This window comes from Octopus sinensis, linkage group LG19 (assembly GCF_006345805.1).
Source record: "Octopus sinensis linkage group LG19, ASM634580v1, whole genome shotgun sequence".
Classification (NCBI taxonomy): domain Eukaryota; kingdom Metazoa; phylum Mollusca; class Cephalopoda; order Octopoda; family Octopodidae; genus Octopus; species Octopus sinensis.
Window position 1 is genome coordinate 31,206,610 of NC_043015.1, and position 23,395 is coordinate 31,230,004.

Here is a 23,395-nt window from a genome sequence, read left to right on the forward strand (position 1 = left end):
GACATGGAGTTATGTACAGGGAGGGTGTTCATGCAAAGAGTTCAGGTCATTTCTGGTCAAGAGAGACTTTGAACCGAGCGGTCGTCGGCATCTTCACTATCTCATCTGGCAGCTTATTCCACGGATCCACAACCCAAGTCGAAAGAGGGGCAGCTGAAGAAGGGGAATGTTCCCTGTGTTGTATGTCTTGTACTCTGTTTTTTCGTTGTTTCAAAAAGTCCGTTTCCTTGTTTTGTTTTTATGTTTTCATTTCTTGTTGTGTTCTACGTTTTTTGTGGTGTCCTGTACCCATATATGCATGTATATATACATATAGATGTAGGTATGTACATATATGTATGTTTGTATGCATATGTTTTATTTATCAAATTGTTATTATATATATATATGTTGCTATATTTCAGGATGGTTGCTTTTTTTCCCCTCCCCTCGCCAAATAAACAGACACACTATATATTCGTTCTTCACTCATTCATTATTGTTCTTATTTCAATTTATGTCCATTGTCTGGAAATCGTTCGCTAGACATTTGTGACCTCATCAGCAACTCTTCCAGCCATGTGTATCCCCCTGCTCTTTTTAGTCTAAGATGAAAGATTTCCAGACAAAATGGGACATAAGATAAAAAATAAGAGGAGATGATGATGAATAAATGAATGAAAAACGGATATATATATAGTGTGTGTGTTTATATTCGGCAAGAAAAAAACAAAAGATGACCATCCTGAAATATAAGAATATCAGTTTTAACACACCATTTCACATCAGGAATCTTACAAAGCAAATTCATAAGCATATATATATATATATATATATATATATATACACACACACACACAATAAAGATAAATTTACCACACACACAAACACACATTTACATACATCAGAGAGGCAAGTTCAATGCTAAAGCTTGGTTTTATTGATGATACAGTTACCGGATTGAATTACCTTAAATCAGAATATATATTTCACAAACAATGACCCTTTTGTATCTAAAGAGATTAAATCTGTTAAGTTTTGGAAGGACATCTTAAATGACATCCTGTTTCCTTTCTTTCTTTCTTTCCCTAACCCAACCATGACTGTCATTCAGGAGTCATTGAAAAAATGATTTTACAAAGTGGGACATACTACACTCTGAAAGTCAAGAAAACTATAATTAATATTTTGTATTTAGAGAATACGTAAAATAAATCCCCAAAAATTATTTTCCAAGTGACTCATTGTATTCTAATGTTTTGTTTTGTTTTTATTTTTATTCTTTTACATTGATGTGGCTGGATGGAACCTTGGGCAAGTATCTTCTACTATAGTCGTGGGCTGACCAAAGCCTTTTAAGCAGATTTGGTAAATGGAAACTGAAAGAAACCTCTGTGTGTGTGTGTGTGTGTGTGTGTGTATGCGCACACACGCGTACATGTAGCATCTCCTCTCCTTGACATCACATGATAGTCGTAAGCAAGTGTCGCTGTCATGAAAGCGGTGTCCTTCATTTCCAATCTTTTGAGACACATCTGGCCATGGGGAAATATTACCTTACTTGGAAACAAGGAGAGGATTAGTGATAGCAAGGGCATCCAGCCATAGAAAATCCACCTCAACAAATTCCATACAATCCATGCAAGCATGGAAAAGTGTACATTAAATGATGATGAGGATGATACAAGCCAGTAAACATTAAATCTCTTGTCTATGGAGATAATCCAATGCCAATGATAGAATATAAACTGGTACCATATTACCCTGATCAGTTCTATTCTACTCTGTCTAATTGATGCTTATATCTCATTTGGCTGGGCCCCCGTGCCGGTGGCACGTAAAAAGCACCCACTACACTCTCGGAGTGGTTGGCGTTAGGAAGGGCATCCACTGTAGAAACACTGCCAAATCAAGATTGGAGCCAGGTGCAACCATCTGGTTCGCCAGCCCTGTCAAAATCGTCCAACACATGCTAGCATGGAAAGCGGATGTTAAATGATGATGAAAAAGAATGTCTGTAATCTTGACTGGATTATAATTGAATGTGAAGCAGAAATCAACCAGAAAGGTTGCAATCACGATCCATCAGTTGTAAGCTAATATGGCATCTACAAAGAGGCTTCAACTAAAAAGATATTTTACATCTTCATTGTTTTAACATCCATTTTTCCACACTTGCATGAGTTAGGCAATAACTTTGGTGACACAGATATTTCTATGGCTGGGATGTCCTCCGTATCACCAACCCTCACCAGTTTCCAAGACAAGGTAACATACATCCAAGTCTAATCAACAACAATCATCCCAGACAGGCTTTTGCTGAGGATTGCAAACAAATGACATCGTTTGTTAGAATCATCATCATCATCATCGTTTAGCGTCCGCTTTCCATGCTAGCATGGGTTGGACGGTTCGACCAGGGTCTGGGAAGCCAGTAGGCTGCGCCAGGCTCCAATCTGATCTGGCAATGTTTCTACGGCTGGATGCCCTTCCTAACGCCAAGCACTCCAAGAGTGTAGTGGGTGCTTTTTACGTGCCACCGGCAGATGGTAACTCTTTATTTCAAATCAGTATACAAAAACCATGAGAAAAGGAATACATACACACCCATATACACACAATCAAACACACACGCACGCACGCACACACACACACACACACACACACACACACACATACATACATATGACAGACTTCTTCCAGTCTCTATCTAGTGGAATTCGCTCACTATACTCAAGAATTTATCAGCCCTCAACTATGGTCGATGGCCCCAGGCCAACAGTGTCCGCACAGCAGGAGCAAACCTTCAACTCTGATGTAGTTATGAATCAAACTTGTTAACCACACAGCCAAGCCAGCACCTTAGCAAAATAACTAAATAAATATATGGCAATGTCCAGAATCTGAGGAAACTATTGGCAGACTGTGTCAGCGAAAATTATTGCAAATCAAAGTTCGTAGAAGAGCTCGGTGAGATGATTTACCACAAAGATTGAAAGAATCTAACATTTCAAGTACTTAACCCTTTTGTTACTGAATTTATTTTGAGATGCTCTGTGTTTCTTTCAATTACTTTAAATATAACAAAGAATTTAGTAAAATAACTTGGTTATCATTCAGTTAGTGTTAGGAAAATAAATTGTGACTAAGGTTTGGTGGAAGATTTTAATTCAAAACTTATGAAAATGAGACATTTGTACTCAGAACCAGAGGCGGTTTCAGCCGGGTTGGTAACGAAAGGGTTAATGTTCTTCTGGGAGAGTGATACGGGAAGTAGAATATATATAGAAGTGTTGTCACCTTGGTTGAAATATTATGAATGGAAAACTGAATAACATACAGGAGTGATGAGAGGAATGAAGAGGAGGAAGCTAGTGAGATGTAGTTTCAATAGTGAGGTGTTTGGTAAAGACAAATGGATAGATAGTAAGGTTAATCTGTAAAATCTGTAACAAGATCTAAGTTAATTGAAATAGGAAGGAGATGGTGTGGGCCAGGTAAAGTGAAGTGGGAGATATGTGAGAAGACAGAACATGTAGAAGAGAAGAGCAAAAGACACACACACACACACACACAATAATTCAAATACATAACACACAAACACATAAACAAAATGGGATGAACAAAGATGGAGAAAGGAATGGCAGGAGCTTCATAAATATATATTTGTACTGAAGTATCTCACTTTCTTCAAAGTATTGCATAACATTTAATTACTATAAAATCTACACCATTTGATAATTAATTCCAGATGTGCACACATGCACGTAAATGTGTGTAGACCAATGCAGAACTTGACTAGAAACCAGGTGTGGTTCTGACTGTATGAGGCCCCAAAAACTCAAAACCACGAATCTTTGGTTGTTACATATACATAATACTAATCAGATAGGATCTTTTTGGTTTGAATGGCAGTTTTTTCTAGCAATGTCATATGAAATTGTCACCCATAATTATGACCCTAGTATCAATCTATTGCATTTCAATCTATTTTAGGGTTAGGGGTGGGTGGGAAGGGTATCTTTTTTCTTCACAAATGTAAATAAACCCAATCTGTTTCTTAAACAAGGGATATATTCATACGGCACATAATGTTGTTTACCTCAATAGACGTCAGTGATTGGTTGAAATTGCAGAAATTGAAGAAAAAAAAACAACAAATATCTTACAAACTATAGAATTTTCTCAATAAAGTCAAGAGAAAAAGATGTTTTATAAACACATTCTACCAGTATACGATGTTTAAAAGTGTGTCTGGGATAGATTCCAAGAAACCTCTAAAGAGTATTGGATCCCTTCTTTATCTCAAGATACAGTTTAATGTCATCTGCATATATCAACACAGTAACATGATTCAATCTGGCATCTATTTCATTAATGTATACAATAAATAACAAAGGACCAAGAACAGATCCTTGCAGGACACCAGATATCGTTGCGTAGGGTGTAGAATGTTTTCATACTGCAAGTACCCTTTTTTCAATTAAGATTGAAGAACTCCAACCAGAGAGCTTTTTTTTTTCAGTTCCCACCTACCAAACTCACTCACTAGGCTTTGGTCAAACCAAGGCAGCCATAGAAAACACTTGCCCAAGGAGCTGCATAGCAGGAGTGAACCCGAAACCTCATGGTTGCAAAGCAAAGTACTTAACTACACAACCATGCCTACACCTTTAGCAAAGTCAACCTCAGTGAGATTTGAACTCAGAAAGCCTGAACAACTGCTGCAAGGCATTTTATCTGACTTTTTAATGATTCTACAATTCACTGCTGTAAGTTAGTTATATTCAGTTCTGTTGACTCCATGGGTTCATTGCTACATCATCACCATCGTCGTCGTCATCGTCGTTTAGCGTCCGCTTTCCATGCTGGCATGGGTTGGACGGTGCAACAGGGGTCTGGGAAGCCAGGAGGCTGCACCAGGCACAAGGTTTCAGAAAACATTTAAGGAAGAAAAAACTGAAATACATTAACAACATACCTTTGTATCTTTTGCATAGTACAATTTACGTCCTTTTAATTTAAAATATTTCCGTCGATAACCCTGCAACAGAAAGAGTGTAATGTAAATAATGCAACCAAAAACAATTCCAAAGAAAGCTAGCTTCATGGAAGAAAATGAACCCTTAAAATCCTAGACTGCAAGTAATTGCAACTAGCACTGAGTTTTGAGCCACACATAACTGCAATTCAAAGAGAGTTGTTTCAGATTGACACATAGGAACTAAGCACTTTTATGTGCAAGAACCAAGGTTTAGCCTCATTTTAAAAAGATGCCAAGCGATGTTGGGGGCACAAACAGATACACACACACACACACACACCACACACACACACATATATATATAGAAAGTGTGTCTATAGCCAGCTGGAGGAGGTGTCTTCCTGGGGCTACAAACTACAGTAGCATCCACCCTTAGGGGTTAGCCATATTCAAATGGCAAATATACGTCACTATATATATATATATACATACATACATGATGTGCATCTTTCAGTTTCCATCTACCAAATCCACTCACAAGGCTTTGGTTGGATCCAAGGCTATAGTAGAAGATACTTGCCCAAGGTGCCACGCACTGGGACTGAACCGGAAACCATGTAGTTTGTAAGCAAGCTACTTACCATACAGCCACTCCTAGGCCTAGACGGAAACTGAGAGAAGCTAATCATGTATGTGCATGCATGCATACATGCGTGTGTGTGTGTCTTTGTGTCTACAAAGTCATGGTTAAGGTTTCTAGACAGACTATTGGATTCTACATTACCTTAGTTCAGTGTTTCTCAAACATATTTTGTCATGGAACAACCTTATACCATTTCCCAAATATCATAGAACTGTTCTCTATGTTTTACAGACAAACCCACAACAGCCTACTTTTAATAAGACATTAATCGAAACAAAAATTATTTCAGAGGGAGATTTTATTCATATGTAGTAACTTATTTTTTGAAAATGGTGAAAAGCTTGGTTTATAAAATAAAATTTTAATTAAATTTTATTAAAAGACATCCCATGAAACTGGCGAATTTTTCTTTTTTTTTTTTTTCATGGAACCCACTTTCAGAAACATCCTAGTTCACCTAGCTGCCAGCAATTGGCTACACCATATAAATGGATGTCTTACAGTGAGAATTTTTCTCACCTGTGCTTAACAAGATAAAAGCCACCATTGTTCAACTCTAAGGTGTGAGCAGTTCATTGAATAGAGAAAGGGTTAACATAGAACAAGGTTTATAGTTAAAATAGCTATGTGCAGCGGTGGTGGTGGGGCTGGTGGAGATGGCAGTGGTGTGGGGGGTAGCAACAAGGGAAGTGGTGGTGGTGGTGGTGGTGGCGGCGGCAGTAGTAGTAGTAGTGGTGGTGGTGGTGGTGGTGGTGGTGGTGGTGGTGGTAGTAGTAGTAGTGGTGGTGGTGGTGGTGGTGGTGGTGGTGGTGGTAGTAGTAGTAGTAGTAGTAGTAGTAGTAGTAGGTCATAATACCACAGATCTAGGGTTTCAAAAGAGCTGAGGCTCTCACACCAATCCTCACATGTGTGGGTCATATTGTTATGCTGTATAAACCCTCCACTACAAACCAAGAAACTGTTTCACATCCTAGACTTAACAATTGTGGTTTTAACCCATTAAGCAAAAGGTGAGGTAAAAATTCTCAATATAGGACACCTGTTCATGGGGTGCAAGCAAACTGTGTGAAACATGGAGGTATGAATCTAGCCACAGTTCACACACAATCAGCAGCAGCAGGGTCATATATAACAACCATAGCCAGTGTGTGTGTGAGAGAGAGAGAGAGATAGAGAGAGACAGTGTGTGTGTGTGAGAGAGAGAGAGAGAGAGACAGTGTGTGTGTGTGTGTGTGAGAGGAGAGTGAGTGACATTGTGTGTGTGTGTGTGAGAGAGAGAGAGACAGTGTGTGTGTGTGTGTGTGTGAGAGAGGAGAGTGAGTGACATTGTGTGTGTGTGTGTGTGTGTGAGAGAGAGAGAGACAGTGTGTGTGTGTGAGAGAGAGAGAGAGAGAGACAGTGTGTGTGTGTGTGTGAGAGAGAGAGAGAGAGAGAGAGAGAGAGAGAGAGAGAGAGAGAGAGACAGTGTGTGTGAGGGGAGAGAGAGAGAGAGAGAGAGAGAGAGAACTGTGTTCAAATTACAGTAACTTAATTCATCTCCCTGTCAGCGAAATAAACACTGAAAGCCGATATGAGAGTTTCTCTCGTGGTATTTACCACAGTATAGTTTGTTCCAACAGAACATACAAGTTTAAGCGAGGGTTAAATATTATCTCATGATATCAATACTGCCTCCGTTGCTAATAAACATCTTTTAACAATAACTTAAGGGAGATCACTTTAACCCTTTAGCATTTAAACCGGCCATATCCGGCCCAAATATGCTTCCTGTTATATGTTCTAACTGGCCAGATCAAGCCTATCATACCTACCCTTCAATGCCATTATAAAATATACAGTCACATCATCAAAATTTCAAGACTGCAAAATAATGCAGGATTAATTAAAAACAATTTGAATGAAAAAGTGTTACCTTTGACAGAATAATTTGAATGCTAAAGGGTTAAACTAAAAAAGCAGGGCAAAAAAAGCAGGAAATATATCTTCCCCATCAGCCACATAAACAACCACATACATATGAACGGTGTATTTATCTAGTATTTTGCTTCTCTGAAATAATAAACAATTTGTTGCATGTGCTTCATATATTAGGGACAACGGTTCTCACCCTTTTGTTGCTCAACTCAACACTTCCTTTCGCTGAATGGTGTCTCACAAAACCCCACTTTTGGGACTGCAGCCATGCTGGGGCACTGCCTTGAAGGGTTCAGCTGAACAAATCAATCCTTGTACTTACTCTGGTTTCAAAGTCTAGTAATTATTCTTATTTCTTTACGACCCACAAGGGGCTAAACATAGAGGGGACAAACAAGGACAGACAAAGGTTTATAGTTAAAATAGCTATGTATGCCAGGGCACTGCCTTGAAAGGTTAGCTGAACAAATTAACACCAGCACTATTCCTTTTTTTTCTAAGCCTGGTACTTACTGTATCAGTCACGTTTTTGCTGAACAGGGATATAAACAAACCAACAGTTTGTCAACAGTTGTCAAGAGGTACTAGGGGACAAACACAAACCCCTAATGTGTGTGTATGTGTGTGTGTTGTATAAACACACACAACAGGCTTCTTTTACTTTTCTGCCTACCAAATCCACTCATAAGGCTTTGGTCGGCCTGGGGATACAATAGAAGACACTTGCCCACAGTGCCATGTAGTGGGACTGAACCCAGAAATGTGTGTCTGGGAAGCAAGCTTCTTACCAGACAGTCACACTTGCGCTTATGATGTCTGTATGTATGTATGCTTTTATTCTTTTACATGTTTCAGTCATTTGACTGTGGCCATGCTGGAGCAGGGCCTTAATAGGTTTTTTTGGTCGAACAAATCAACCCCAGGACTTATTTCTTAAGCCTAGTACCTATTCTATCAGTCTCTTTGTCGAACTGCTAAGCTACAGGTATGTAAACACACTAAGTCTGGTTGTCAAGAAGTGATGAGGAAACAAACATAGACGCAAACATATATATATATATATATATATATATATATATATATATATTATATATATATATGACAGGCTTCTTTCAGTTTCCGTCTACCAAATCCTACTCACAAGGATTCAGTCAACCCAAAGTTATAGTAGAAGACGTTTGCCCAAGGTGCCACGCAGTGGGGCTGAACCTGAAACCTTGTGGTTGGGAAGCAAACTTCTTACCACACAGCCACGCTTGGGCCTATATCTGTATGCATGTACTATCATACGGTGTGTGTTTATGGTCTGATTGTTAGACATTGAAAACACAGGCCTTGTTAGTGACAACTTTCCAACTCTCAACAGTTGATGAAACAAGAAAGAGCGAAGAACCAACGTATCACCTATTATGACTCAATCCATCAAACGAGTCTTAAGAAATCCCACAATAAAAAGAAACATTCTAAATATAAATCTGGCATTGACAAAGCATCTTAAATATTTCATAACTATTCTGATAACAGTTAAACATTTAGTGCTGGTGGTGGTGGAGGTGACAGTGGTTTTGGTGGTGACAGCGGTGGTGATGGTAGTGGTGGTGGTGTTGGTGATAGTGGTAGTGGTGGTGGTGGAGGCAGTAAATCTTCCAACTGAACCAAGCAAACTCTTTTTACTCTTTTACTTGTTTCAGTCATTTGACTGCGGCCATGCTGGAGCACCGCCTTTAATCGAGCAACTCGACCCCGGGACTTATTCATTGTAAGCCCAGTGCTTATTCTATCAGTCTCTTTTGCCGAACCGCTAAGTGACGGGGACGTAAACACACCAGCATTGGTTGTCAAGCGATGTTGGGGGGACAAACACAGACACACAAACACACACACACATACATATATATATATATATGTACATATATACGACAGGCTTCTTTCAGTTTCCGTCTACCAAATCCACTCACAAGGCATTGGTCGGCCCGGGGCTATAGTAGAAGACACTTGCCCAAGATGCCACGCAGTGGGACTGAACCCGGAACCATGTGGTTGGTAAGCAAGCTACTTACCACACAGCCACTCCTGCGCCTATTTCCATTGGTTTTTTTTTTGTTTTGTTTTGGGTTTTTTATTATCTGCCACTCACAACTCTTAAAGAAAAGTATCACCATTTTTCAATGTTTGGGGACAGAATCTGAACTCAGAATCCAAAGAGCCAAGACAGATACCAACAGATTACTACAAGACATCCCATTTGATGCTCTAAAAATTTTAACAATCCACCAGCCTGCACTGGCACCTTTTTTGTTCTTTTTTTTGCTTTGTTTTAATCACCCCCTAAAGAAAGGTAAAGCTGACTTCAATGGGATTTGAGCAGAAAATCAGGCAAAAATGTCATGAGGTGTTCTATCCAACACTAACAACACTGCCAATTTGGTGCTTTGAAACATTTAGTAGAGATTTTAAGATGGTTGTCTGGGTATACCTCATGGAGTGACAACTAGGAACTGCATAGTTACAGGCTGCCCTTTGGCAAGGTAAAGCACCTGTTCAGCCACCCTACAGGAAAAGTATCACCTGTACAGGAAATTACCACCTGTATCATCTCTTGTGAAAGGTAGAGTCCAGTTTGCAGGACATTGTTGCAGAGCTGAAAACGAGGTAATTTCTACTCTTCTTCTCTGGAAGCCATCTGCTCGCGATACCAGAGGGTGCACACTCTCCTACCTGATGTAATCTCCAGTGATACAGGCATCCAGCAACAGGACCTCTGTAATGCTATGATGGACCGTGAAGTCCGGCGTAACATAGTAAATTCCATTGTCTCGACCACGGTCGAACAATGATGATGACTCTACTAAGTACATGGCAAAGCCATGGGAATGCAGCATGGTGGATTGTGAAGAGGTGGTGGAAGGACTCAACTGATCCAATAGTGATTCTTACATTGATGCTGAGTGGAGAAATCCTAGAAGATCAATAGTGAGGATCACCAAGTTCTGTTAAGAGAGCAACTGCAACACACCCATAGGTTTGGTGCCGTGGTTGTGTGATTGGTTCATGAAAAATTCACTGTGACTCAAGCTTCCAGTTCAAATTCATAATAATGTTGTTGGATGGCAACAGAGAGTCATGGGAATCAGTGAAAGCAGCAAAACAAGAAAAAGAGGTTTAAGAAAACAAAATGTGAATGTGAAAAAATACAAGTAAATTTACCTGAAAAGTGCTCGTATGTTTCATCAAATAACCTTCTTTAATGGCAGTCTGGGAACAGAGAAGAAACAGAAAGAAATATCAGATTATTGAAAAACATTTTCTTTCTACATTTTTTCTTAAATGGAATAAAATAGATATTCACTTGAACATATTTCATCATCTTTTTAAAGGTTAAAATAAGATCCCTTTTTTTTATTTTTTAACGTTTATCATTGTTATCAGCATCATAATCACTTAATGTCCACTTTTTCATGCTTGTATATCCAGCTGGAGTTCATTGAGGTAGATTTTGTACCTCTGGATGCTTTTCCTGTAGCCAACCCTTACCCATATCCAAACAAGGTAATACTTCTGTATAACCAGATACACTGGCATAGAATATCGCAAATGAATACCTATTTCTTTATTGCCCACAAGGGGCTAAACACAGAGGGGACAAACAAGGACAGACATAGGTATTAAGTCGATTACATCGACCCCCAGTGCGTAACTGGTACTTAATCTATCGACCCTGAAATATATATATATATATGTATGTATATATATATACACACACACATATATATACACATATATACATACAGATATAGATATAGATTTAGTAACTGCAACAACTTTAAATAATTATCTATTTCATTGCACATATTATGTACATGTATGTGTTTGCATAGATGTTTTTTATGTCTCTGTGTTCAGGCAGAACCACTTGGCAAATAAAATCCGAGGCTTATTTTCAGATTCTAGTTGGAGCCATTGCATGCTGTACCACATATGCCTCTTGCATTTGTGCTCTACGATAGTCAATACTTTATGCGTGGGTGGGTTGCATCAGGCCAGTTTTTTTTTCTTGGCACACCATACAGAAACAAAGTCTTCAGTGATATCACAGCTCAATGTACTGCATATATCATTTCAAACTTTCTCTCCTTCTCTATCTCTCTCATTCACACACACACATACACACATGTAAGTATATCATATAATGTAATATATACATACATATAACATATATATATGTAGAGAGAGAGAGATATACATTTATATATATATATATCATCAGCATCATCATTTAAGAGACAGATACCCTTCCAGTTGCCAACCCTCACCTGTTTCCAAGCAAGTTAATACTTTCCCAGACAAGTTTTTCATGGAAGACTGGAAACAAACAACCTTGCCTGCAATGATGATGCTCATTTACAATCAAAACATGATGTCTAGACCAAAGTGCACACAAACACACACATTACACTATATCATATATATGGCAGACAGACAGATAGATAGATAGATATCATTATCATACCTTGCTTTCCATGCCAGCATGGGTGAGACAGTTTGACAAGACTCATTTTCCTTTGTGTGTGTGTGTGTGTGTGTATTACATTACACGCACACACAAGGGGTGTACCAAAAGTAATGCAAATGAGGACTTATTCATTGACACTGGTGGTTCAAATTGCACATGTCCATAAAGTAAGTTTCCCTATATAATAACTTTTCTTCCTGTTCTTTACTTCATTGCATATAAAGAATGGGGTCCAAGTAGAAGCAACGTTTTGTCGTTGAAACCTTGAAAAGGCAGGGGTAAGGCATCCAATCCTGCATCCAACAGAAGGCTACAGTTTATTTATGGCGATGATACCATTGACAAGAACAGAGATTGATGAAGAAATTTATAGGTGCAGACATGATTGTGTAGTAAGAAGTTTACTGCCAAAGCACATGGTTCCAGGTTCAGTCCCACTGCGTGACACCTTGGGCAAGTGTCTTCAAGTATAGTCTGAAGCTGACCAAAGCCTTGTGAGTGGATTTTGCAGACGGAGACTGAAAGAAACCTGTTATATATATATATGCCAAATGCCAGCTTTCTTTTGGGGTACATGACGCTGCTGTCCCCCATCCTAGGGTCTCAAGGGCCCACACCTCTCACACCCTCAGGGTTGGCACACAGAAAATAGGTCTGGTGAGATTGTTGAGATGCTTGAACGGAGACGTGTAGATTTGTGCTGCATCCAATAAGTAAGGTGGAGAGGAGGTTCTGCTAGGTTCCTCACAGGCAAAGAACAGAGGATTTTCTGGGCAAGGAATGAAGCTAGTATGCTCTGCTGGATGTGTAATGTCAGTATGCATACATGACAGAGTGTAAGCGCCCTGAAAGAAAAGAAGGATCAGAAAAGAGACATAAGAAGCATCAGATGTGATGTGCAAGAGAGACAACTGCACTGGTATGGTCATGTGTTGCATATGGATGAGGACAGCTGTGTGAAAAAGTGTCACACTCTAGCAGTAGAGGGAACCTGTGGAAGAGGTAGACCCAGGAACACCTGGGATGAGGTGGTGAAGTATGACCTTCAAACGTTGTGCCTCACCAAGGCGATGACATGATTGATTGATTGACTGATTGATTGATTGATTGATTGATTGATACATACATACATACATACATACATTCATACATACATACATACATACACACATGATAGATAGATAGATAGATAGACAGACAGACAGACAGACAATCAGACAGACAGACAGATATAGATATCCAAACTGATATATAGCTTTGCTATATTAAAGTTTTATATTTCAGCAAACATGTTCATAAGTGGCTGAAATCCAGTACAAGTTAGTGTGAGTGTTTTGTGTCTATAAAACAGTAAATGTTTGTAAGCAACAATTCAAGAAGGAAAAATAATAATTGAATCATACCTTCCTTGCTTCATAGGTAAATATGGTAACCATCACAAATGGATGATGAAACAGTACTGTTACTATTCTTACTAATACGAAGAAGTAGCATACAAATGGTTGTGTGTGTGTGTGTACAGATATATATATATATATATTATATATATATATATATATATATATATATAATATATATATATATATATATATATACATACATACACATATAAATTATGTGTGTATGTTTGAAAGAGAGAGAGAGAGAGTGAGAGAAATGATTATAAAGTTAAGGTCGAATTGCTGACCACATGATGTTGTTTTCTATCATGCTATGTTGTACTCCCCCGACCAAGGTATGTAGGGAACCCAGCTACCTTCAGTTTCCCTTGACAATATAAGACAAGGTCCACTCCCTAAAAACAGTTGCTCCAACATAATGTATCTCAATCATGCAATCATGGAAAAAATGATGCAAACTGCTACACACACACACACACACACACACACATGTTTTTGCTTCAAAATAGCTGTAGACCTCCTACACAATTTTCCACCCACAACAGTTTAATATATTATCTGCTGGGGTTACATGCTATCAATAATAATACAAAAAAATTAAAAAAACATTGAGAAAGTTGGATGTGTTTTCTTTCTGGCCATTTCATCTGGATATATATTTCTTCAGCTTCACACCTCCAGATCACTAAATCAATAACAGACCACACAGCATGCTATCATCACTCACTACATACATCACTTTAGATTATATACGCTTTAATCAAACATGCACTCCTTTCTCTTGTCACTTTCAATTATCTTCATATTACAGTCGAGAAGAAATTTTTTTTTTTATATATTTTGAAACCAAACCACTGCTAAAGGAACATCATCACCATCGCTACCATCCTGAAAAACGATTGCCATTTGACACAAGAGAATCTAAAGATCCCAGAGTTCAATGATAACAACAAAAATCCCTGAGATTTGATGATGTAGTTAATACTTACCTTAGCACAGTCTGTGGTTAACTGACAAGTAAAACAACAGGTAAGAAGAGTAAAAGAAATGCTAGTCCGAGAGACTGATTTATATACCATAATGACAAAATAGATGCAAAATTATGTGAGATGTATAATAATGAATCAACAGTAGTTTCAAGGCTAAACTTTTCCATTTGAAACAGCTTACATCACATTTACGAACATTCCAATTTATCGCAGCTTCACCAAATGGTTATTATTAGTTCATTTGAAATTCTTAAAACAATAAATGATATTGTATTATCTTGCATTATTATTCAACCAACCAATTATTCCTTCTGTCATCACTTTTTAATAAAAACTGCTTAAGAGAGATTTAAAAAAAAAAAGATTTTTTTTTTTCAAAACCAGAATCCCTGACAGCTCTCCACATTATTTATGGAGAAACCGAAGCTGTTGGTTTTGATCATAAAATTAGTTGGATTACCTGCTACTACAGCCACTGGCTGTCAAAGACTGACACCTACGATAAGAAGATGACTCAGTCAGCTAACCATAACCTGCATTGCTAATTTGTGCTGTGTGGTTGCTGACTTGTATCACAAAGTGACCCAGGCTGCTGAGCTGTGTCACAAAAGTGATCTGGGCTGCTGAGCTGTGTCACAAAGTGACCCAGGCTGATAAGCTGCGTCACAAAAGTGATCTGAGCTGCTGAGCTGTGTCACAAAGTGACCCAGGCTGATAAGCTGCGTCACAAAAGTGATCTGAGCTGCTGAGCTGTGTTACGAAAGTGATCTGAGCTGCTGAGCTATGTCACAAAGTGACCTAGGTTGCTGAGCTACACCACAAAAGTGATTTGAACTGCTGGGCTGTGTTACAAAAGAGATCTGGGCTATTGAGTTGTGTCACAAAGTGACCTGGACTGCTGAGCTGTGTCACAAAAGTCATCTGGGTTACTGAACTACAAAAGTGACCCAAGTTATGTCACAAGGCGACCCAAAATACTGAGCTCCTTCATATGGTGAACCAAACAGCTATCAACATAAGGGTTCTCATTTCTTTTGCATGTAAAACTTTGACACAGTATGAAGCGAAAGCAAAGAGGAGAGGTTGCTGTTGTTGTTATTGCTACTGCTGCTGCTGGTATTGAGACATTGGTGATGAATGAGGAGAACCAGCAGAGGTTGGAGACAAATTAGTTTGGTGTAATACATTAAATCTGCAACATTCATATGAATTGAGAGAAGACTTGGACATTAAAGAGATCAGCTGATTGTGCAGAAGAGGTAACCTGTACAATAAGGGTCGTTGACGGGTGAAAATGTATCATGTGTTACCAGTGGAGAATGGTTAACTATAGCAGTTGGAAGTTCAAGGAATACAAGGGAGAAAGTGGTATGATCAGATCTCAAAATGTCCTAATTCCAGAGAAAAGGCCACACAGTATTGAGATGAAAGGTGATTTATCATACAGCAAACCTGTCCACCACTGTATGAGTTTTAAAAAAATTGGATACTAAACTTGGGTGTTGGTGGTGGTGATGGTTGTTGTGATGATGACAGTGGTGATGATGATGACAGCTATGATGATGATGACAGCTATGATGATGATGATGATGTTCATCATTCATAGTGCCCACACTTTTACTATAGTAAGCTGTAACTTACCATTGTACTTAGTAACTGAGGAGTAACCAAACTAGGCTAGGCCAATGTGTCTTTTCTATGGAGACAGAGAAAGTTTGGTGACAGGAGAGAAACTGCCAAAACTTTAGACTGCAGCAGACCAACAACATCCTAACACTATGACTCGCTAATGCCTCTATCTCTCTCTCTCTCTTCTCTCTCTCTCTCTTTCTCTCTCTCTTTCTCTCTCTCTCTCTCTCTCTCTCTCTCTCTCCCTCTCTCTTTCTCCCTTTCTCTCTCTAGTCTCATTCAACACTGTTTGAATGAAAGATTAAGTAAGTAAATGAATAAAGCAATTATCTTTATTTATTAACTAATTACCTAGTATTAGGTTACCAGAAAGATTATTATAATTGGTACACAAGCTAAAAAATACCATAAGGTTCATTTAACACATTCTTTCAGTACATTATTGGTGTCACACTAACATAAAACACTGGGAATAGTCAACCCGACTACAAAAATTCTTCAAGTACTAATAACAATACATTTACTCCTTAATATAACGATTTCACTGATAAGCTTAATTGTCTCATAACTTTATAACTGAGGCATTTTTAAACAACAACAATCAACAAACGTTTATTCAACAATAATCAATATTATACACTAAATTATTCTCTTTTTATGGTTTGTAAAAATATTTTTTCTGCTCTTTCTAACTGGATGTGGCATTCCAGCATGGCCATAGTCATGATGGCTAAAAAAAACTAATTATCATCATCATCATCATCATCATCATCATCGTTTAACGTCTGCCTTCCATGCTGGCATGGGTTGGACAGTTTGACAGGAGCTGACCAGGCAGGAGACTGCATCAGGCTTCCGTGTCTGTTTTGGCATGGTTTTTATGGCCAGATGCCCTTCCTAACGCCAACCACCCAGCAGAGTGGACAGAGTGCTTTTTTATGTGGCACCAGCACAAGTGAGGTCAGTTTTGGCATGGTTTTCACAGCTGGGTGCCCTTCCAAATGCCAACCACTCTGCAGAGTGGACTCAGTGCTTTTTATGTGGCACTAGCACAGGTGAGGTTTATTTTGGTATGATTTTTATAGCTGGATGCCCTTCCAAATGCCAACTACTTTACAGTGTGGAATGGATGCCTTTTACGTGGCGCCAGCACTAGCAGGGTTACCAAGTAATTTGCAAGATGAAGATGCTTTGAGAGGAGAGGAGGTGATCTTATGTCAGATGATGAATGGTTTGAATGTGACAGAGAAATAGAGAGGCAGAAACAGGTGTCGTGCTGTAGAGGAGGTACATGATTAACCAGCCAGAGAGAGAGAGAGAGAGAGTAATCAAGAATGAAACAGGTGTGCTGCTATAAAAGAGATAGAAGGCTACCCAGCCTGAGAGAAGAGCTATGTATCCCTTTCACAGCAGCACACCTGTTTCTGTCCTCATTTTAATTATATGCAAAAATAATTGTAATTATACAAACAAAACAGTCCCACTGCATGGCACCTTAGGCAAGTTTCTTCTGTTAAAGCACTGAGCCAACCAATACTTTGTGAGTGGATTTGATAGACAGAAACTAACAGCCAATGCCGGTTCGTGTATGTTCCTACAATCTCTGTGGCAGTGCTTTTCAAACTTTTTGCTGGAGCGGAACCCCAAGGAAACATTCCACTGGCTCGAGGAACCCCTGTGCAATAATTTAATAGTCTTATGCACACATATCTGCAGAGGAGACTTAAAAATTACTGCCGATTTTAGCAGTTTTGTAACTTCTTGCGGAACCCCTGGACTGTACTGGCAGAACCCTAAGGTTCCGTGGAACCCTGGTTGAAAACCACTGCTCTATGGTATCTACTGACAGCAAAAGTGTACCCACAGATGGTATCTACTGACAGCAAAAGTGTACCCACAGATGGTATCTATTGACAGGTAGACTGTACCTACTAATAGTATCTATAAGCAGTATGGTGAACTGTATTTCCCTATGGAGTTTATTTGTCAGCAAGGTGACTGCAGCCCTAGGCTCATGATTTCTAACGTGCCTTTCCTTTTTAAGACGGTAAGCTGTGATTTGAGGGCTATTTGGCTGATGTTTCTAGCAGGTCATGTAACTATGTAGAAGTTTCCTGGCTGGTTTGATAGAAACCAGTAGCATGCATCTGGTTGCCAGGATGCTAACTCACAGCCATCACATTCCAACAGATTATACACAACTGCAATGCAGCAGAACTGGACAGATCATTAAAACTGGTGGTGGAAGGAACCAATACTTCAAGAGTAATCAAGATATTTAACAGCAGAATCAATTCCCTCACTGCCTGTAACCATTATTGAAGAATATGCTCTAATTTTAGCAACACTTAAAGACAATAACAATCTCGCTGCAGTGGCCTTTCATTCAGCATGACTTGTTAGCAGAAGCATTAGGATGTTGGCCTGCCATCCAAAGAGTCCAAAGTTCATATTCTGTCACCAGGCGCAGGAGTGGCTGTGTGGTAAGTAGCTTGCTTACCAACCACATTGCTCCGGGTTCAGTCCCACTGCGTGGCACCTTGGGCAAGTGTCTTCTACTATAGCCTCGGGCTGACCAAAGCCTTGTGAGTGGATTTGGTAGACGGAAACTGAAAGAAGCCCGTCGTATATATGTATATATATATATATATGCGTGTGTGTTTGTGTGTCTGTGTTTGTCCCCCTAGCATTGCTTGACAACCGATGCTGATGTGTTTATATCCACGTTACTTAGTGGTTCGGCAAAAGAGACCGATAGAATAAGTACTGGGCTTACAAAAGAATAAGTCCCGGGGTCGAGTTGCTCGATTAAAGGCAGTGCTCCAGCATGGCCGCAGTCAAATGACTGAAACAAGTAAAAGAGAATATCATTCCATGTCCTTGTAAGGGTCATTCAATTTGTAATACCTCATAAATTGATACTATGAAGAGGTGTCCAGAACCAAAACCAGCAATCATTCAAAGAGGGATCAGTACAGAGAAATTGATGCAACATTCTATACACTGTACAATATGATTCCATAACAGACTAAAGTGTGGCCAGATGGAGCAGCTGCTCATTAATATTTAATTAATTAATAGTGCTATAATTCAAGCAGAGCAGACAAGTTATTCCAAAAGCAAGAACGGCTTCCTAGTGTAGAGATCAAAATGGTAACACAGACAAGTGTTGTAATTTGGCCTCATGGTAATTTAGCCTCATGACTGAGCAAAGGCATTCCAGCCATGACCATCATGCCTTTTACTTGTGACCATATTATCCAATTTATGCCCCATTTTTAAATGGTGAGATGAGGTTTAGAGGAGATATGGCTGCTGTTTCCAGCAAGCTGAGCAATCACATACAGTCTTTCAGCCGAGTTGAGCAGTAGAAGTGGGGTGGGCCTACAATGAGGATGTTGTTTGGCTCCAAGTCAGTGCTGATCAAGCAAACCAAACCTATGGTCAGAGGCATCCAAACTATGACAACCCAATCACAATTTTCAGGAACTGTTTATCTCAGACTACATTACTTAATGTGTCCCTTTTTTTTTTTTTTCATAATGGTAAAGTGTGGGTTTAGGAAAGATTTAGGAACTGATAATGATGACAGTGGTTGCAGTGGTGCTGGTGGTAGTATAGTGGTGGTGGTGGTGGTGGTGTGGTGGTGGTGGTGGTGGAGGAAGTGGCAATGGTGTTGGTGACAAACAATAATTACAGTGAAGGCGACAGCCAAGAGTTTAAACAATCACAGTATATTGAAACAGTTTAAACAACACACAATACTCTTGGTGCTGCTTTCAGACAAATACCATACTGTTAATTAACTATTAATGTGGTGCCTAATTAACATTGTTCAGTAATTTTAGACAAGCAACAGTATTTTGAACTTGTTAACATGAAGTCTGAGAATTCTTCACTCCCAGTCTATTCCAGTGTTCCACAACCTTTTTTTCACTTAGGGTACACTTATATTCTTTTCAAAATTTGGTGGCACACCCGAACTAAAAATATAAGTATGCCGATGACCGCTCGGTTCAAAGTCTCTCTTGACCAGAAATGGCCTGAACTTTTTGCATGAACACCCTCCATGTACATAACTCCATGTCCCCCTACATGGCCTTTTCTTTTTGCTTTTTGAGCCAAAAAATTAACTTAAGTAAAAGTATAGGGGAGAAAATTACATCCAGCTTACACTGCGGGACACCTAGCCCACCAGCGTGCCACAGCATACCTGTTGCAGGGGACTGGTCTATTCAATACCCCACTCTTTATATAATAATCTGTTACTTATCAGATTATAAGCAGATCAATCAGAACCTGTGTAACATATCTTAGCTCTTATTGTTTTACTTGCTTCAGTCATTGGGCTGAGGCCATGCTGGGGAACCACCTTGGAGGGTTTAGGTGAACAAATTAACCCCAGTAATATTTTTTTTTTTAAGTCCAGGGCATATGATATTGGCCTCTTTTGCTGAAACACTGAGCTATAGGTGCATTAACAAATCAGCGTTGTTGTCAAGTGGTGGTAGGTGTAGTGTGTATGTGTGTATACATGTATGTATGCATGCATACATGTGTATATGCATGTATTCATGCATATGTATACATGTATGCATACATAGATTGGCATATTTCGGTCATATTATGCGGAGAAAATCCCTGGAGAAGGACATCATGCTCGGAATGGTCAGTGGCTGACCAAGAACCCGCTGGCTTGACACCATCAAGAGCAATACCGGAATGGACATGGCCAATCTGAAAGAAGCGGCCCAGGATAGAACTGACTGGAGGACACTGATCCAACGAGTGACCGAGAGTCGACTTTGACTGAGCGGATAGAGAGAGATGCATACATACATAAATATATACATACACAGATGCATACATATATATGTATACTTATAAGATAAAGATATAATCATAAAATGATTATATCAACAGCCTAGCACTTACACTTAAAAATTACCATATAGGTAACATTAATTTTTTTTTTTTTTTTACATATATGATTATAAAGATATAATTATAGTTAAGGGCTACTGGAAATGACCATCGCCAATGCAAGAAACAGATGTCAAATACCTACAATCCACTCTACAATTTGTTCTCTATATTCAACCACAGGTACGAACGTGAGGGAATGAGCAAGAAAATATAAAAAATATTGGATAATTCTATACCTCAAGATTTCACACTCTGCAAAATTTGCTTTGCGATCTTCAGTAGAATAAACCATTAATATATAAACGAGAAATTTATGTACCCACAGGTAAATTCACCTGTAGATAACAAAATTAAACATACATCAGCAGGTGAATTTACCTGTGGGTAAATATATTTCTTCCCCTCCTCTCCCTTCATGTATATGCATATATTTGTGTGTGTATGTGTTTGTCCCCTCGCCATCACTTGACAACTGATGCTGGTGTGTTTATGTCCCCATAACTTAGTGGTTCAGCAAAAGACACCAATAGAATAAGTACTAGGCTCACAAAGTCCTGAGGTTGATCTCTTTGACTAAAACCATTGAAGACAGTGCTCCAGCATGGCTGCAGTCGAATGACCGAAACAAGTAAAAGAAATAAACGAAACTTGTTTCATTCAGTGAATACAGTCGTGGTAGGGCAGTGCTGCTTTTAAGGATTTAGATGATCAAGTCAACCCCAGGACTTGTCTTAAGTCGGCTGTTCTACTATTCCCTTTTTCCAAAGCACTAAATCATGGAGATGGAAGTAAACAAACACACACACACAAACAAACACGTGTGCAGATAAGTCTTTGGGTTTGTGTGTCAGTGTGCGTTGGTTTGTTTACATCCCCATAAATACACTGTTTCTTGTTTCTTTACTGCCCACAAGGAGCTACATACAGAGGGGACAAACAAGGACAGACAAACGAATTAAGTCGATTATATCGACCCCAATGCGTAACTGGTACTTATTTAATTGACCACCGAAAGGATGAAAGGCAAAGTCAACCTCGGCGGGATTTGAACTCAGAACGTACCGGCAGACAAAATACCTATTTCTTTACTACCCACAAGGGGCTAAACACAGAGAGGACATACAAGGGCAGACAAACAGATTAAGTTGATTATATCAACCCCAGTGTGTAACTGGTACTTATTTAATCGACCCTGAAAGGATGAAAGGCAAAGTCGACCTCGGCGAAATTTGAACTCAGAACATAGCAGCAGACGAAATACCACTAAGCATTTCGCCCGGCATGCTAACGTTTCTGCCAGCTCATCGCCTTTATACACACTGTTTCTACCCGCCAAATTTAATTTCCACGCATGGGATTGATTGATTCAGGACTAGTAGTAGAAGACACTTGGCTTAAGTGTGGCATGCAATAGGTACTGAACCTGAAACCATGTGGTTGCTAAGCAAACTTCTTCACCCAGCCAAGGCTACACACCTTTATTGTCGTCATTTCTTCCACATATTTTGTCAGATTTCTTACGCTCCAAATATCAAATATGTTAATATTAACTTATGTTTGAATATAAATGAGCTGAACAGGATAAGGTGCACCTGTCAACTATGCTGGAAGTTTTTTTTAAAAGCAGAACAGAGCTAAGCCTGACATATTTCAGAAAAAACTAATTTAAATATTTCATGAACAGAAATATTTTTGCTTATTTTTGCTGATATTTTTTCATCGCTGATGCTTTAGTTAAGTGCATGATGCAGCATTGTACCAATAATGTTAGGAGCTGGTTTAAATTGTTTGCTGCATTTCAATTTGTCCCCCTAGGGTTTGTGTTCAATCCCAGACAGGATTAACTATTGTGTGTTCCTTTCGCAAGTGAACAAAACAAGGTATCAGGTATGTAATTTTATTATTTACACCAGAGATGACACAAAGCTGGCAGAATCATTAGCACTCTTTATGTTCTGAGTTCAAATTCCGCTGAGGTTGACATGGCCCTTCATCCATTCAGAGTTGATCAAATAAGTACCAGTTGAGCACTGGGGTTGATATGATTGCTGGCCGAGCAGAATTTCACTCAGACCTAATATAAACAGAAATATGAGAAGCAACATCCATCACACATACACCCCTTCCCCCACACACACACACACAGGCACATGCATGCACACACACGTGTGCTCGCATGCACGCACAAACACACACCGCTTTCTGCCCTTGTTAATGAAGGGGAGATCTGGTTCAAAATAATTCTGTAAGTGCTCACTGATTAGTCTTATGTGTGTTCTGATTAGGTAGGACTACAATTAAAGGTATTTCAACCATGACCATCCAATCTTATTTTCGGACATTATGTGTTGAGGACTAAATTATTCAATGTTTCCAGTTTTTTAAGACTGTAGGGTGTAAGGACGTAATTTGAAGAGG

General features: G+C 39.1%; 1 protein-coding gene across 1 annotated transcript in view; it reads right to left on the reverse strand.

The window, feature by feature from the left end:
• Nucleotides 1-4,921: 4,921 nt before the first annotated feature.
• The window catches only part of LOC115222038 (diacylglycerol kinase eta-like), a 58,275-nt gene continuing 39,801 nt past the window's right edge, over nucleotides 4,922-23,395 (reverse strand). Inside the window, exons 2-3 of the mRNA XM_029792144.2 lie at nucleotides 10,728-10,775; nucleotides 4,922-5,023 (exon numbers count right to left, since the gene is read on the reverse strand). Of these exons, the coding sequence (XP_029648004.2) occupies nucleotides 4,949-5,023; nucleotides 10,728-10,775 (123 nt within the window). The 3' untranslated portion in view covers nucleotides 4,922-4,948. The remainder of the gene's footprint in view (nucleotides 5,024-10,727; nucleotides 10,776-23,395) is intronic.